General features: G+C 42.9%; 1 protein-coding gene across 2 annotated transcripts in view; it reads left to right on the top strand.

The window, feature by feature from the left end:
* Positions 1-16,899, top strand: part of osbpl6 (oxysterol binding protein-like 6) — a 39,992-nt gene that overhangs the window by 12,893 nt on the left and 10,200 nt on the right. For both annotated transcript variants that reach the window (XM_080019249.1, XM_080019248.1), the window contains exons 3-12: positions 7,016-7,138; positions 8,228-8,281; positions 8,623-8,736; positions 8,847-9,017; positions 10,665-10,806; positions 11,722-11,825; positions 13,653-13,821; positions 13,987-14,117; positions 16,026-16,133; positions 16,504-16,632. In XM_080019249.1, coding sequence (XP_079875375.1) covers positions 7,016-7,138; positions 8,228-8,281; positions 8,623-8,736; positions 8,847-9,017; positions 10,665-10,806; positions 11,722-11,825; positions 13,653-13,821; positions 13,987-14,117; positions 16,026-16,133; positions 16,504-16,632 — 1,245 coding nt within the window. The remainder of the gene's footprint in view (positions 1-7,015; positions 7,139-8,227; positions 8,282-8,622; positions 8,737-8,846; positions 9,018-10,664; positions 10,807-11,721; positions 11,826-13,652; positions 13,822-13,986; positions 14,118-16,025; positions 16,134-16,503; positions 16,633-16,899) is intronic.

Genomic DNA, 16,899 nt, shown 5'->3' with positions numbered 1-16,899 from the left:
AACGCCTCCCCCGTTCTGTCTTTTTTGTTAGTTAGTTAATTGAGCAAACCCTCAAGGCTTCACTCGAGTCGGTGGTCTGAATCCGCCCCTACATTGGTTGAGTCACCACTATGGGGTCAAAACAACTGAACTGTCGTGTGGTTGGGAGGGGCAGGAGCAGCAATAAACATCCACTAGTTAGCTCTGCTAGGAAACACTTCAAATGGTACATTGTATCAGTGATTCTCAAACCTTTTCATAGCGAGGACCCTCAATTTGCTACGCATTTGGCCATCGACTCAGACCCCCACCCTCCCATTTGATAAGATCTAGTCTCAGGGACCCCAATCTCTGGAGATTTGTATTGTTAGACAGCAATACCAAACCAATGTTCCGTTATCCGGTAATTGCTGGTTTTTGACCGGGAAAATCTGTTGAAATCCGACATATTTAAATCTCTCCGGTCATAATGTCTGGTGAAAATAATTCCCTCCAGGCACAATTTGTTTGCAGTTTTTCACATAGGCCTGAGAGGCCTTCGCTACTTCCCTCCTCCACCTCCTTTACTCGGAGTGTAGATCCCGCCCGGGGAAATGTCCTCTCATCCTACCATCCAGTCCGGTGTGTTTCTCTTCACTGCGTCTGGTTTTCGTGTCAACTTCGGTGGTAGCCGATCTCGTACTCCTCCGCCGGTCCCAGGGGATGCGTTCTTCTTTTTCTCCCTTAATTCCCTTGTCTGGGCCCTGGTCTTAGGCTTTATCTTGCCTATCTCTTTCTTCTTAGGGCTTATCCGCACCTGTGCTGGGTGCTGATTCTGGTGCCCCTACTTCCACAGGCACCACCTCCTTCTCCTTACTATAGTCCTGTCTCGGGTCTCTCTGGAGACGACGCCTCCATCTTTTGCTCCTCAACCCTTTTGGTTGTACCGTATCCTCCTTCCTTCACGGTCCCTTGTCCCTCGGGGTCCAAGGTATATAGGGTGCATCAGGGCAGTGAAAGCCTATACTCAATAAGCCCAACAGCTCAATAAACACAGATAATATTTGAGCGGAATCTCTCCCATTTGTCTGGAAAATTGAAATCTTCCAGGACATGTGGACCGGCACCAATTTTTTCTCACAGAAACTCTGGTTCCAAACCTCCATAGCTGTGTGTACTGTAGTCACAGAGATAATAGTGAAACTAGGATCAAAACATCATTAATGTTGCCGATGCTTAACAAAGGGCATGGTGCTAACATCTTGTAAATTAAATAATGGTGAAGTTAAACTGTTAATCCTTTTGCTGGGTAGCTTTTGAAAGATGACCGGGGGTCCCCGGACCCCTTGTTGAGAACCACCGCATTACATGGCTGGTTCAGGAAGCATTGTGTTAGAAATACAGAAATACTTAGTCGTTAATTTCCCTCCCAGTCCTTTAGTCCCGTTGGCCAAGAGGTATCACGATATACAACGACAGTCAAGGACGTCTCTTGAAAGGACAAACAGCTCCGATTTCTTGTTTTCAAGCGTCTGTTTTGGAAACAGATGCATGCAAAGATGTTTCCCCGGGAGGTCATGTGACACCTACGCTGACATGCACCGCCGGTGTTGCGTGTCCTGACATGAGCTGGGTCCAGCACGTGAGACCCAGAAACAAAGAAAAAATTGTGTATGTGTGCATGTTTGTGCCGGCGTGCGATAGGTGTCACTTTCCCCCCTCTGCCCACGTGCACTGACACTCTGAAGCCCCTCACAAGAGCAATTAGAGGAAGCACCCGCAGCACGCAAAAGTAAGAAGCTGTTTCCATGATAATGACCAGATCAGGCCGATAGGAGACGAAGCGTTGGCTCTAATAATGGATAAAAAGTTTGTCTCTGTGGATAAAAAACAAACTTAGAAAGCTCTAACTCTTTTTTCCGCGAAATAGGTGTCAGTGTGGTGTCACGCCACATAGGATCAGGTCTTCGCCATCAGGCGTCATATATTCGAACAATAAATACAATCTTAATTCCACCACCTCCTTTAGTTGTTGTGTAAACACCTATAAAAATCTATATTCTTTCAAGACTCTGGTAAGGACGTTGTTGTGTTTATGTTTCAAAGTAAAGCTTGTGCTTGTTGGCTGGAGGCCTTTCTCTGAATCAACCCTGTCAAAGCACTGTTTACACCTAATCTCTCGTGACGTCATCCTACCGTCAACACTCGCCTACTCCCAGAGCTTTTGCTGAACCCAGCAAGACATTGCGATGTTTCCTCAAATCTCCCTGTAATTCAAAGTTGCGGCTCTCACCGGCCAGTGGTTATTGCAGAACTAAATTAAAACGCGACACCTTTATATCAGGCTCTGTGTCACTTTAAAATAGCTTGTCCTGTCAATATGCAGGTGCTGTCTGGGAGCAGGGGGGTAGTGACATTCTGAGCAACTTTGCTAAAGATCCTGGAAAACAGTGCATGAACAGCAGGACTTAATATGGAGTAAACAGGGCTATGGTGATTGGCGTCAGGATATTTTATATTGAGCTCTTAAATTGATCCTTACAGCGGGGCAATCGCAGTTGCCCCATTGTACAGTAAGGTCATCGGCTGAATCTATTTTGTCAATACTGGATCAATTTCAAGGATGCTGACGGCAATCACTTGCGTTGACACCCAATGATCGAGGAGTAAGCCTTAGGTCAAAGAGTACCTGAGCTTCCCTTAAATGATGGCGACTTTTTGAAATCCTGTGGTAAAAGATTCAGGGGTGAATTCACAAAGCAATTGCGCGGCTTTTTCAGCCGCTTAACCGGTGCAAATAACAGAAAAAGGTGAGCGTCTAATTCTCAAAGCACCCGCAAACGGTGAAATGCACCACTAACTGCTGCTGCCACGCAAATAGCATCCTGGGTGCGCCAGTGCTATTTGCGTGTATTTAAATTAGGTGTTATTCATTCATTTGGTGCAAATTGCCCCTTTCTATGCAAATGAGCCTCGTTGCAAATAGCGTCCAATTGACAAACACTGGTGCTAATAGCCACACGCAGTTAGAGTGTGTTATTGTGTGCTATTACCGTGTACAGAGACCTGGTGGTAACTGCCCAAGACCAAAAAAAAAAGGCAGCGCTGTGCGATCGTCTGCAGAGAGCTGGTGCAATTGATGACCATTTATAAGGGGTGTCACGCCCAGACTTTCCAGCGATCTGTAAATTATATTTTGACATCATTATTATAATTATTATTACTCTCGCGGCCTTTTGTAGGTAGCGGAACGGGCAGCAGTCCGTTGTGGTTTTCAAAACGCACTCCAAAAGCAACTTGTTGAAACTTTGAATAATTTATTATAGAAAAACGGCGTTACAAACGTTGACAAAAACGGTTCCATAATTCCTTTTAACCTCAAAAGATCTTGAAATAAAACTAAAGCTACTAACTAAAATCAACTGTCATAATTTCTACATTTATTTAGATTTATTTAGTTATACTAAGATTCAGTGAGAACTAGAATTTCTTAAGTAAAATTGTAAATATATCCACATTTTATTTATGCAATAAATGTGTAGGAAGAGTTCTTTGAATTTAAGATTTACTCATAATATTTAAATGTTTTATAGTCGCTGCACATAAACCTAAAAATATAAAGTACAACCCGAGGTCCCCAGACCCCCCGACCCCAGCCTGTCCCCACCACCCACCCCATTATGCAGTGACTCTGTTGCAGGTTGTCTGTCTCTGCCTAATGAGGGTGGGAACCCCGGGGGCCCTGGGGTCTGGAGGGAAGCCTCGCCACGGTGTCTCACACCATCCTTCGCCTGTCTTCTCCTCTTCCATAAGAATGGCTTGTCATCCCTCTATTGCTATGTAAATTCACAAGCACTTTGATGATATCACTAGTTTGTGTAGAATATCACATGGGGTTCTTTACATGAAAACTTTTAACAAATGTCTGCATAATGGCTGCATTGCTGTGTTTTAGCAATGTATGGATAAAACAAAAACCACAAACATGTGTTAGTCATGTGTTTTCTGACACAGCTTCTCCATAACATAACACAGGCCGCCTCTCTGTAAGAGAAGCTCTGCTGCAACGGTATTTATAGAGCTTATTTGGCCTAAAGTGTCCCTGTGGAGCTCTCGTCCTTTCTCCTGCTCATGGAGACCTTACCTGTAAGAGGTTGATTCACTGACGCGCTCAGAGGTGTATTGTGAGTATATCGTGGTACCGCGGAGGATGCTGTGGCTGGCTATGGAATCCACAAGGTTTCTAGCTGAAGTGGATGGAAGCACAAGGCTTTAGTTTTCAAGATAAACCTCACTGACCTTTTGAATGACAGGCGACAGATCATGATGTCACTCTCTCATCCGGCGCGTTTATGTCTCCTGACGTATGCTGTAGATCAAACCAATTGACAAGGTATTTAACCCTTCTCTAGTGTCGCTAGTATCTCTATATCTCTAGTATATATATCTATATATATATATATATATCTATATATATATCTATAGAGAGAGAGAGAGAGAGAGAGAGAGAGAGAGAGAGAGAGAGAGAGAGAGAGAGAGAGGGATGATGATTTACTGCACTTTTCATCGAACATTCAACAGTGTTTTCCGCTGCAGAATGTATTTAGGTAGAGTGCAATTGAAGCTGGGGCTAGTATTGAATGTTATTATTATTATTATTATTATTATTATTATTATTATTATTATTATAAGCAGCGTCTTTAATATTCATGATAGTCAGTCAAACCGCTTTCTTGAATGATCCACCTTTTATTCAGTTCAATATGGATTTATCAGTTTTAACGTGCGAGATCTCCCTCTATTATAGGGTTAGGGGTCAATACAGAAAGAGGTCTGGTAAAACAGAAAGTGTGTCCGGAGGGTTCCTGATACATTACGCCCAAAGATCCGAGAGGGTGTATGAATGAGGAATCATTGATCTATTGATGTGATTGATCTCTGGCATTACGGCAAAATAGGCCAATGGACTGGTTTCGCTGAGAGCGACCGTGTTTATCCCTCTACCGACAGTGGGGACCGCTAGATTTTGTCGTCTGATTGCCGTAGACAAGTGTATGCCTTTTCGAGCAGTTTGGAGTCTCCGTGACCCACTTGCACCGGGCTACTGCAAGAAAAGCCTGCAGCCGCTGGGGGAGAATGACCTCATTAGCAGATGGATCTGTTCCCTTGTTCAGGACATCAAACAAGCTGTCGTCTCCGTTTGTAAACGGTCCTGGGAACCAAGGACCTGTGTTTTCTAGCTCAGACTGAAAACCTACCTCACACCGTGAAAGAAATTAAAGTAAGGGGAACATGCTTATTGTTTTGCCTTCAAACCATCCCTGGATTGACTATGGATTCTAGTATGAATTCTCAAGGTTATACTACATCAAGGATTTCAGTTATTTAAGGTCAAGCGCAGTGCGTTGGTAAAGATTATTACCTGTTTCCACATTTTTAAAGGATAATTCCCATTTTTTCAAATGGACCTAAGAGAAATAACAGGGCTTGAAATTAAGCCTTTTAAGCCACTTGCCTGATAGTCAAATGTACTTCCCCGAAATGGAAAAATGTAAGTCAATTAAAAAATAAAACCAACCCACAGGGCTTTGGACAATTATTATAATGTATTAACGCACAAAACATACAATTAACAGGTAACAATTACAATAAATAAGGTATAGAGACACAGTATAGTATAAATACAGGGTGGGGTGATCGTTTCTCTTTTCAAATCGTCCTGTCACCACTGAAATGCCAGCATCGAAGACCTGGAAAGAAATATTTATTAATTTTTTCTAAACAAGGTTTCATTTGGACATATGGAGGGACACATGAAGAGGGCAGGCCCCCAGGTCATTTTGGCCATCAAACACTTTCTGGTGAATTCTGCGTCAATTTGTGGTGGAAATATCTTTATTTATGGAAAGGAAAACACAAAACTTGTTTTTATTGGGGGGAGGACAAATGCACGTGTTTTAAATATTGAAATCTACCTCGCTAAACCAAATCTTGGCAGGGAAACTATTCAGTCAAAGCGAATGAGAATTCTAACTGAAACATTTTAGACACTCTCCATTCCATTAGAAGACAATGGAGCAAGAAAACTATTTGGAATATTGCATTTAATTGAAAACATTAGGATAGGATTTTTTTCATGAAATTCCTTGCTTTCATTATAATTGTGTCATTTGTTTTAGAGGATGTTTATTCACCTGTGACATGAAATCATTATAAATGATGTTATCTTTTTGTAGTGGAATACATATAAACAAAATATTTCATACAATTTCATTGTTAAAAGAAATGCTTGGTAAGAGCCGGCTCTTTTCAGTGAGCAGGATCATCCATCCCTCAAAGCTCCACTACAGCGACACAGTACGCAGTTTATTTTCAGATAACGTAACATTTTTATTATTATTCATTATTGTTATATTTTTATTATGTTATTTAGCCCTGGCAATAGTCTCTGACCAAAACCTCATGATGTGCTTCAGTTACGCATGCCGGCTACTTCCCTTCTTTGTTTTCCATTATTCCTGTATATGACACGATAGATTCAGGAACTCTTGTGATTCACGTGAATGAATGAATATTTGGAGTGTTGGACTTGTTTGGGTGTTTTACTGATCATCACGGAAATGGATGGAATCGTGACGTAAGTCATCAGTCATCCCAGCTGTGATGTCTTTTTTCCTTGGGGAGGAAGATAGTGTCACACGTGTCCTCACCTGATCCTGGCCCCCCGGAGTGTTTTTTTTGTTTTTTTGTTTTTTTTGATTTGCAGGCTTGACACAAGCAGGAAAAGCAGAGTCAGGAAAAAACTAATGGAGCGGAAACGCTGAGGGTGCAGGAAGATTTGGAGTCCAGCGGTGGTTCTTTTAAAACCTTTTGTACGGTCAAAGAATAAATAATTGTCCTCTCTAATGCCGCTGTTTTCCTTGTTTTATTAGACTATAGGGAGCATGATGGGAGCATCCCCTTTGTGCTGCTATAAACTGCTGCTCTTATTTCCCGGGCCTTAGATCACTTGAGTAGATGGGTTCTGACACGGCATTGTGCTTCCATCTCCCCCTAGGAGGCAGACAGCTGGGAAATCATTGAGGGCCTGAAAATCGGCCAGAGCAACGTCCAGAGGCCGGACAAACACGAGGGTTTCATGCTTAAGAAGCGGAAATGGCCCCTGAAAGGCTGGCACAAGGTAGGGTCCCGCGGCCGAATCGGACGCGACATTTTGAACATTTTCACTCACTGGAAGTGGTTCCTCTCGTGGAAACTAACCCTGATAGAATGTGAAGGAGTCCCTGGTCTGGCCACTCACTTGTTCTTCGGGGAGGTTTCTCTTCTCTACCTTTCTGCACCAAAGAGCTTCCTTCACCTTGACTCTGTTGTAATTTTACAGCCATGCACAAGCCTCCAGGGGATTCCACCCTTGACATTGAGACAATGCAGCATAATGCTAATTAAAACACCCAGTAAAACAGAACACGCTGAAATCCAGTATCTCACATCTAATCCGTTTTAATAGAGATCGGAATACAGGTCTGGAAGTCTGGGCCAAAGAAAATAAGTGACATAACCAAGTATGATAATGAAAGGACGATTGATGATATTGTTATAGCACATTATCAACACATTGAAACAAGTATTACGACACTGTATGTGATTATCTGTGTCCACAAAATATGCAAAAGAGACTCGACTGTCCTGGACAGATTGTTTGGTTATAAAAAGCATTTTTCAAATGTTAGTAAGCACACATGCAGATCTATTCACGGCAAATAATTCCTTCTTAAGATAAAAATGTTTAAAGGCCCATAAAAAAAAGGCCCATTTCAACAAACCAATTTGAACCTGTAAGATCTCAACTACATGGCTCCCATTCCTACCATAAATAAAAAAAAAAGTCTCACTCTATTATACTATATCCATTGACTGTTACCATGTCCTTATAATCTTAACATAAAAGCCACATCTGTACCATTTTGCCACTAAGATCCGGTCAGTTAATCCAGTCTGGCTTTCTCACTTGGAAAGTACACTTTCTGTGTTTACCCTTCATCAGGATGTTTTAACTGACTTCACTATCTTGGAGTCAATTGCATTTGTTCGTCTTTCATATACACATGTCCAGGTCGACAGGCATGTAAATCAAGTCCATGTACGAGTTGGAATGTTCAATGAAACGACACCGTGACTGACGGTCAGATTGACCGACCGAGTAAGTATTCAATGCGGATGTCATTTTTTTTGTTGTTGTTTTTTACAGCGTGTTCTTTTCTATCCACAGCGTTTTTTCGTTCTGGACAACGGTATCCTGAAGTACTCCAAGTCCCCCATTGATGTAAGTAGCCCTGACTACGACCCACAGGCAGACACAGCGCGGCACCACCCGCAGCAGGGCCGTGACTCAGCACAATCATCCTCAACCAGGGTCACGCTGCTCATTGTTGTTTCGGTGGGCAATGTCAGGCGGCAGGAAACCTCAAAAATTACTGACAAAACAGAAAGTCTCGACGGTAGTTAGACATAACAAAATAACAGGATTTAACCGAAAATATCTCTATAGGTAAGTCTATGTGCAACGTTGTCCCAAGATCTCGGACCAGACCCTTTTTGTGGAGGTGCTGTGTGTTTGTTGACGAGTTCAGATCAGGTGTCTGAAGGTTTTTCCGTCGCCCTCAGATCCAGAAGGGCAAGTTGCACGGCAGCATAGACGTGGGCCTTTCGGTGATGTCCATCAAGAAGAAGGCCCGTCGCATTGACCTGGACACTGAGGAGCACATCTACCACCTCAAGGTCGGCCGAGGAGGATCCACGCGGCACTGCGCTGCGCCGTCTCATGCCGGGGTGGGGCGCGGCGCAGTGCAGCTCAGACGCCTCTTCTGCCTCCTTCTCTCCCCGCGCAGGTGAAATCCCAGGACATCTTCGACGCCTGGGTGTCCAAACTGCGCCACCACAGGCTTTACCGCCAGAACGAGATCGTCCGATCGCCCCGGGACGCCACCATCCGGATGTTTCCTCCGCCGGCCGCCGCGGAGCCCCCCCAGCCAGCCCCCGCCGCGGGACACGAAGCCAAGGTCAGCACGTCCGCCATTTCTACCTGGCGTGTCCTCACTGTTTGTCACTTCAGAGAGCTTTATTTTTGGAAGGAAATTGGATATTGGATTGGAAGGAGGTTCCATCAATCAATAATAACTTTCTTCCAAATCATTTTTAAATACCTTGCCTTGCTGAAAGCAATGTTCCCTATTTGTAAATTGGTTTTCCGCTTATTATAATGCAGTGAAGCTGAAAAATCCCATTACACATCTCACAGAAATCAGGCGAATCACAGCTCCTGTGAGTTTGAAGGGTACTTGTGGAGCTTAAAAATAGAAATGAAGACTTTGGGGTGGCTACTATGTGCAAGACTAACCTTGAATAGCCTCAAGTCTGAACAATTCCCTATTAAAAACAGATGAAGGGCACATGGAATGAAGGATTGCCTGAGATTTATTGAAAAACAGGGCTCCAAGTAACAAGCGAAGGGGCGGAAATATAACTCAAAGCGTCGAAGATGACAGGTAGACGTTACGTAATCAGAGAGGATTTTCATAGCTTTGCTCGGGAAGAACTGAACATTCACTCTGCTTGCACGGTTTATTTGCATGGCATTTTTTCCCTGTCGCTTCTCCACATTCATCAGGTTGTACAGAAAGCTATAATACCTCTCATTATTGATGGTTTACTGGACGCACAGTCACAGTGTACAGTCTAATCTGCAGGTACCAATAATATCAATGTCAGTTGTCATTGAAACCTGGATACACTGTGTTGTTTTTGTTTTGTAACTCTGTGTCTGCACTATGCGGCCACTAAAGAAGACGGATGGCATTTAATATGTAATAAGATATCCCTCTCCCGCTATAATGCAGATTGGAGAGGTAATTGTAGCCAGATCATTATCGCTGGACATCAGGATCAGCGATGGGCCGGCTTGTCTAGCCGCTCTCTGGCACAGACAGAGGGAGAGTGTCTGGGCAGCCTGTGGATATGTGGGGGAAGCGGGTGCGAGGATGTCTCTTGAGAGGCCGATCAGGGCCATTAGCGGGGGATCATGAGGCCCTGGACCCGGCCCCGATGAGCCGAACGTTACTGCTGTAGAAGATCTAGGAATGTCTACGATTCCCTTTACACGCACTGGCACATCAAGATAATGATAATGAACAGAGAAATAAACAATAACAAGAAAAATAATTGTGGTAATATACAAGAAGCCAAAAAGCGGGCAAAATCGATCTATCTATCTATCTATCTTTCTATCTGTCTATCTATCTATATGTCTATCTATCTATCTATCTATCTATCTATCTATCTATCTATCTATCTATCTATCTATCTATCTATCTATCTATCTATCTATCTATCTATCTATCTATCTATCTATCTATCTATCTATCTATCTATCTATCTATCTATCTATCTATCTATCTATCTATCTATCTATCTATCTATCTATCTATCTATCCATCTATCTATCTATCTGTCTATCTATATGCTGATATATCTATATGTCTGTTTTCCTGTCTGTCTGTCTTTTAGAAAAGGTTAATAAATTCCAACTCACTAAACAATGCGGTCTTGTATTTCCTCCTCAGACCAGTATCCATCTAACCCACCCTCTCTCTCTCTCTCTCTCTCTCTCTCTCTCTCTCTCTCTCTCCTCCTGTTCTGCCCTCGAGCAGGCCAAGCCCAGCAGCCTGCCATGGCCGCCGGCCGCCCCCAGCAGCAGCAGCAGCAGCAGCCTGCCGGCCTCCTACAGCAACGGGCAGAGCAAGGTGGCCGCCTGGCTGCAGGAGTCGGAGGAGATGGACAAGTGTGCGGAGGGTGAGCGCTCTCCTCCACCTCAAATACCTCCATCCATCAGGCTTAAGTGCTTTCTCTCCCTCATATCGCTTTAGAGGACCCTCAGCCAAATACAGTAATGATAAGTGGCACACAGCTTTGTGGTATTTAGGATTGGAGAGGGTAGAATCTGCATTGATATTGTCGTAAAATAAATTAGGTCTCAGATGTTGAACAAGTTAAAAAAGTATACTTAGTCCATTAGGTGTCCAATACTTGTGATGTATTAAAAAAACGTTTCAATATACTTAAGTGTAGTGTACTTACGTGTAGTGTACTTACTTAAATGTAGTGTACTTACAGACATTAATTTGCCGTTAGTGTACTTACACTACACTAACGGCAAATTAATGACTATTTTAAATTAGTGCATAAAAGTTAAAAAAATAAATACATTTCAAGCATAAAAAAAGTACAAATGGGTAGAAATGTACTTTTAACACAATTTATATACCAAACATGCACTTTCAGTATGGAGGTTGGGATGTGGGTTGATGATGATTACCAGTGGCGTCTATAGGGGTGGGCGTCCGGAGCTTCAGCCCTGAATGATTTATGAAAAGCCCCCAATCTAAAATAGCCCCAGATCAAATTTTTACAAAAACAGGAATAATAAAAAAAACTAGCCCCGGATCTATTCATCTGTCATTCCGATCACGCATTATAGCCCTCAAAAATAATGTGATATCGTTGATCAAAAACGCAAGGAGGGACCGTCTCCGAGCCCAGAGGGAGCTAGGACGCTCCGCTACGTGTCTAGCAACACCACTGATGATTACGTTCCATGTAACATTTGTGTGTGTGTGTGTGTGTGTGTGTGCGTGAGTGTGCGTGCGTGCGTGTGTGTGCATGATCACGTGCGTGTCTGTGTGTGATTATTATGACTGTGTTTTTCAGAGCTGGCACGCTGCCAGTCCAGCCTGATTGAGCTGACCAGATTACTGCAAAGTCTGGAGATTCTGCAGCGAACCCAATCCGCCCCCAACTTCACCGACATGCAGGTGACTGCAACGTACACAAACACGTGCGCATGCACACAAAGGACAGAATAAATAAATAAAATCCACTCAGGAGGGAAAGCAAATAAATGAGCTTTGTCATTAACTTTAGCAGCATGGCACCTTCAGTTACTTTTTTTAGTGTGTGCCTGAAATGCATTGTGGGTGGGGGCGTTCTCATGTATTAACTAGACGACAAAAGAGCAGCTAAAATGTAGCCATCACCTCCACACCCTCTCCAGGCTGTCAGCATCTCTGCCTTTCTGTTGGTGGAGCACCTTCCTGCTTTCATCTAACTATTAACTATTAAATTGCATTTTCCTCATTTTCATCTGGTCTGAATTGAAGTCTTTGATTTATTTCCAAACCCAAACACACAATCCATTGCCTTGGAATTGTGTTGGCACCGTTGCCCTGCTTTCATTTCATTGCAATCAAAGAGATCCTAACCTCTGCTTTCTTTGTGTTTTTGTTTTGTCCTATTAACCGCACTTTTTTTTGCCGCCGCCTATTTTGATCCATGTGTGTGCCGTCGTAGGCCAATTGTGTAGAATTGTCAAAGAAAGAAAAGCGCTTGAACAGAAGATGGAGAACAAAAAGTGTCGGCAAAGATGCAAAATTCCAACTTCAGGTAAAAGTACATCTTTTTTTTTTTTTTAAGATTTAATGTTTGTTCCCGTCACACACACACACACGCACGCTCACACACGCACGCTGTAAAAGAACAGTTGCTGCAGTGTTTTGGTTCCTCTTCTGGTCAGAGGTCAAAGGTCAAGCAGCCAGATCCCGTGTCCCAGTGTGATCCGTGAGGACACTGAACACCTTCTCTCACTGTCCAGCTCCGCACGGCGTCCACTTTACAAGATGAAAGGAACCCGAGGAGGATTTTCTTTTACGATGTTCTCCGCTCTTCTGTTGTGTCAGTGCGTCCATTCAGTAGACTAGCTGTGCTGCAAATGTATTTGGCTGTTTGCTTTGCGAGAAGTGTCTCAGAGAGCTTTGTGAAAGTCAATTTGGCAATTTCTCATCGCTCCGCTGTTTCTTTTTTTATGACTTGTTCTCACGACCAATATTCAATCTCTATATTATTGAATTATTAGTTACAGAAAAAAATAAATAAGGGGAGGGGTTATTTCGTAATCGCCGTATATTTGTATTCCCATATATCCTTCTATAAAAATATATCACAATTACTAAATAATCTCCCCTTGTTCGTTTCCCCTTAAGGCGGGCCTTAACTTGCGAAATATTAATGGAACCACATCAGCAGCATGGGAATGTCTTGCATAAAATATGTCTATCAGGCGGCCATAAAAGTCAATGAGCCATCCGGGAGCAATAATCAACTTATAATGAGAATATCAATATCTCATTATCATGGCTGTATTTTCAATATTTACCCAGAAGTAATGTTATTTATTATAATGATTATCATTTTGATTACTATTATTATTATTATTCATGTTTACACTTCAAATTTAGTTAGGCATAATTGCAACCAGGCCATAGACTATTGTTTGCAACCATCTGTCAGACTTCTGATATTTATCAGCATTCCTCAAACCAGACCTCCCCATTTTCCAAAATAATGTGGAAATCTGTCAGAGTGGACTATTGGACGCATGTAAAATGACTAATTGAAAGTTGAAAATTGACTTGCAGTGAGTGCAAACAAACTGCTTCTGGTGGGCGTGATGAGCAGGTGAATTGCACACCTGCGTCCTCCCTATTTGGAGAGAGCTGCAGTAATTAAACCTGAAGCTCGTCTTTTTCTGAGAGACGGAACAAAGGAAAAAAAGAAAACTTTGTTCGGTCCCCCCTTTGCCCCAGGTGCCCTTGTCCTCCAGCATGTCCCCTGTCCGTCTCCACGCCTCCAACCCCAACCTGTGCGCTGAGCTGGCGGACTTCCAGGCCCCCGTGCCCCGTCTGGTGGACAGCATGGAGGGAGCCAGTGACTACATCAAGCTGCAGGAGGACTTCTGCACCATCGCTCAGAAGGGTAGGGGAGGCAGCCAAGGTGGAGAGCCGGAAATCTCAAATGGAGCGCGGGCGTGGGCGTGCAAATGTGTTAATGAAGAGTAATAACATAAACGCTTTGTGCGTAATCGATACTTTGCTGGAGGGAACGAAACAATCCCACCTTTGCCACCTTTTTTTCCTCTAGTGCACTCTTTGCTGAAATCGGCCTTCAACACGGTGGCCATCGAGAAGGAGAAGATCAAGCAGGTTCTGTCGGACCAGGAACAGCTGAGCCAGTCGGCCCAGATCAACACGCTCCGAAAGTCTCTGTCGCAGGTGACACGCTGCTCCCCAAACATTGTGAGAAACGCTCCCAAACGCCACGTAAAGATACCTGAACAGAATAATGTCTTTAAGTGAAAGTCGAAGTCCCCCATTGAAATACTGCTTCAGTAAAAGTCAAAAGTATCTGGTTTTTAAATGTGGCCGAGTCTCAATAGTAAAAGTAAAATACTGTCAATTCAAATCTATCGGGCTTGTGTTGAGCAAACCACACAGCTTCATTTTTTAAACCATGTAGTTTAGGATTTAGAGTCCAAATGTCAGGCACTGGTTGTTTTTATTCATTAAGATACCCACAGATTTTTATTATCATGGGCAAATATGTAACAAGGAAACTGAATTTAGTTCAGACATGTAATATAACATATGTAACATATAAGGGAAAGTTGATACACGTTGAATCACGAAAAAAACGACCTACCTGTAGGTAGGTAGTTATTTCTACTTTGTTACTATTCATACCTGAGTCTTTCAGCGCTCTCATAATCACTAATGTTTCCAGAAAATGTCTTTTACGAAACTGTAAAATGGGAAGAACTCGACAGTGATGGCTTCATTTATTTCAATCATTCCTGTGTGTGTGTGTGTGTGTGTGTGTGTGTGTGTGTGTGTGTGTGTGTGTGTGTGTGTGTGTGTGTGTGTGTGTGTGTGTGTGTGTGTGTGTGTGTGTGTGTGTGTGTGTGTGTGTGTGTGTGTTTTTATTGTTATTATTATTGTTCTTTTTTGCTCATATAAGAAAAGCTCACAGATATGGTTGTTTGAAGATGCACGCTAGGCATCTGATTCCCCGCCGTCAGTGTCAGAGCTGTTAGAAAAATGAAAAGTACTCAGATCTGAACGGGGGCAGCGAGTTTAAAAAACACGCACATTAATTGGAGGGAGAGGGAGCAGCGGTGTCCGGGTCATTAGCTCCGCTCCTTACGGCTGTCTCCCGACTCCCATTATTTAATTGGTCCGTGCCTCTGCTAACAGTTGACATCATTTTGGTGAAATGTGTCAGCTGCTTTATCTTCGTTTTGTTCCGAATTAGTTTGAGCTTTTTTTCTTTCTTTTTTTTTTTTTTTTTTTACTGCTGGTAAAGGCCGGAGGTCAGCGGAGTGTCAGAATGTCAGGACGGCGGCGGTTGTAGAGGGGACAGCTGATGTCACTTCCATTTCTTCTGTTAGGTTTTCATTATTTTAATGATTTTGTCTCTCGACATTTTCTGTCGATTTATAAAATATGTTCATGTGAGAGGCACTCAAATGCAACAGGCAGTACTGTTACAACACGTCTCCCTATTTGTTTGAATACAATTAGAAGTGCACTGATACCAGACTAAAGTAGGGTATAAATACAATAGATATTTATACCCTAGGGGATAAATACCCTACTTTAGCGTACTAAGAGCCATATCAAAGATCTGGATTTTCTTATTTAAATGTGTGTCTTGATTTTAAGATTTGTGACGCACACATGCCTTTTTTATTATTATTTTTGGATTATTCTACATACATTTTATTTTCCTTATCAGACTATATATGTATATATATATTTATTTATATATCTATATATAAATAAATCCAAAATTATATATATATATATATATATATATATATATATATATATATATATATATATATATATATATATATATATAATCTTTGTATAATGTATGTGAGTAATGTATTCTTGTATTTCTTAAGTTTATGAATAAATTCTCTAATGTGTATATATATATTTATATATAATTATCCAAATTGAGACGAATAGATGATATTACATCACTTCATTATACTGGCTCCCAGTCTATACAAGCATGTACAATTCATTCAAACAGACTAGCAAAATTAAAATCTTAAAATTCAAATTTCACATTCAGATTTTAACCTTTCATTTTTTCGTCACCTTCCTTTTTTTCAGGCACTGTCCCAAAACTCTGAACTTCGCACCCGACTGAACCGCATCCACTCAGAGTCTGTCCTGAACGAGCAGGTGGTCAGCGTCAACATCATCTCCTCTCCAGACGAGGTGCGTCCAGGAATTCGCTGATAATGGATTTTCAAAGCTCCTCGAAGCCTGACGAGGAAGTCGAACACTCTTTGATTACTGCATTTTTCAATAGTGTTATTGATTCACACCCTAAAGGAGTAATGGTCTTTTTCCAGTTCCACTTGGCGGCCGAGCTGAGAAGATCGTTAGTTTACGCCGACCCCAGCATCAAGGTTAATGGAAAAACTGACTAATCACAAAAGATGGCTGCAAGCCCGCGGGAAAAGCACACATTAGGCGAAATCGTCTCCGTATGTCTCGTTGCATTAGTTGTGTGCGTTGAAATGCTCTTTCTCATCAGTGGATCGCGGGGAGGAACGCTGATGCAGAAGCACATGTTTGTCCGCAGGGGGAACAGATGGGGATCCCTCTGACTCAACAGGCCTCTAATGAGAGCCGACTGTCCATGTCCGAGTCGGTCTCCGAGTTCTTTGACGCCCAGGAAGTGCTCCTGTCCGCCAGCTCCTCGGAGAATGAGGTAGGGAGGACGCTGGACCACAGAGGGGTGGGACCATGGGGACTAGAGGGGTCTTTGGGGGTGCGGGGGGGGGGGGGGGGGGGGTCAGTGGAACCGCTGCTGGGGGCGCAGATGAAGCGTCGCTGAGGGGCCGGTGTGCGTGCGGAGTCCGGCGTTAGTCAGCGACCGTGTGAGAGGCAGAGATAGCGGAACAACGGAAAGTCAAAACAAAGCCGGGCCCCGCCAGAGGGCCCCAATGCTAATCCACCACGGGGGCCTAATCCCTCA

The sequence above is a fragment of the Zeus faber genome (assembly GCF_960531495.2).
Source record: "Zeus faber genome assembly, chromosome: 18".
Lineage (NCBI taxonomy): Eukaryota > Metazoa > Chordata > Actinopteri > Zeiformes > Zeidae > Zeus > Zeus faber.
The sequence above is the reverse complement of the archived record's forward strand: the minus strand, read 5'-3'. Positions and strand labels throughout refer to the sequence as shown.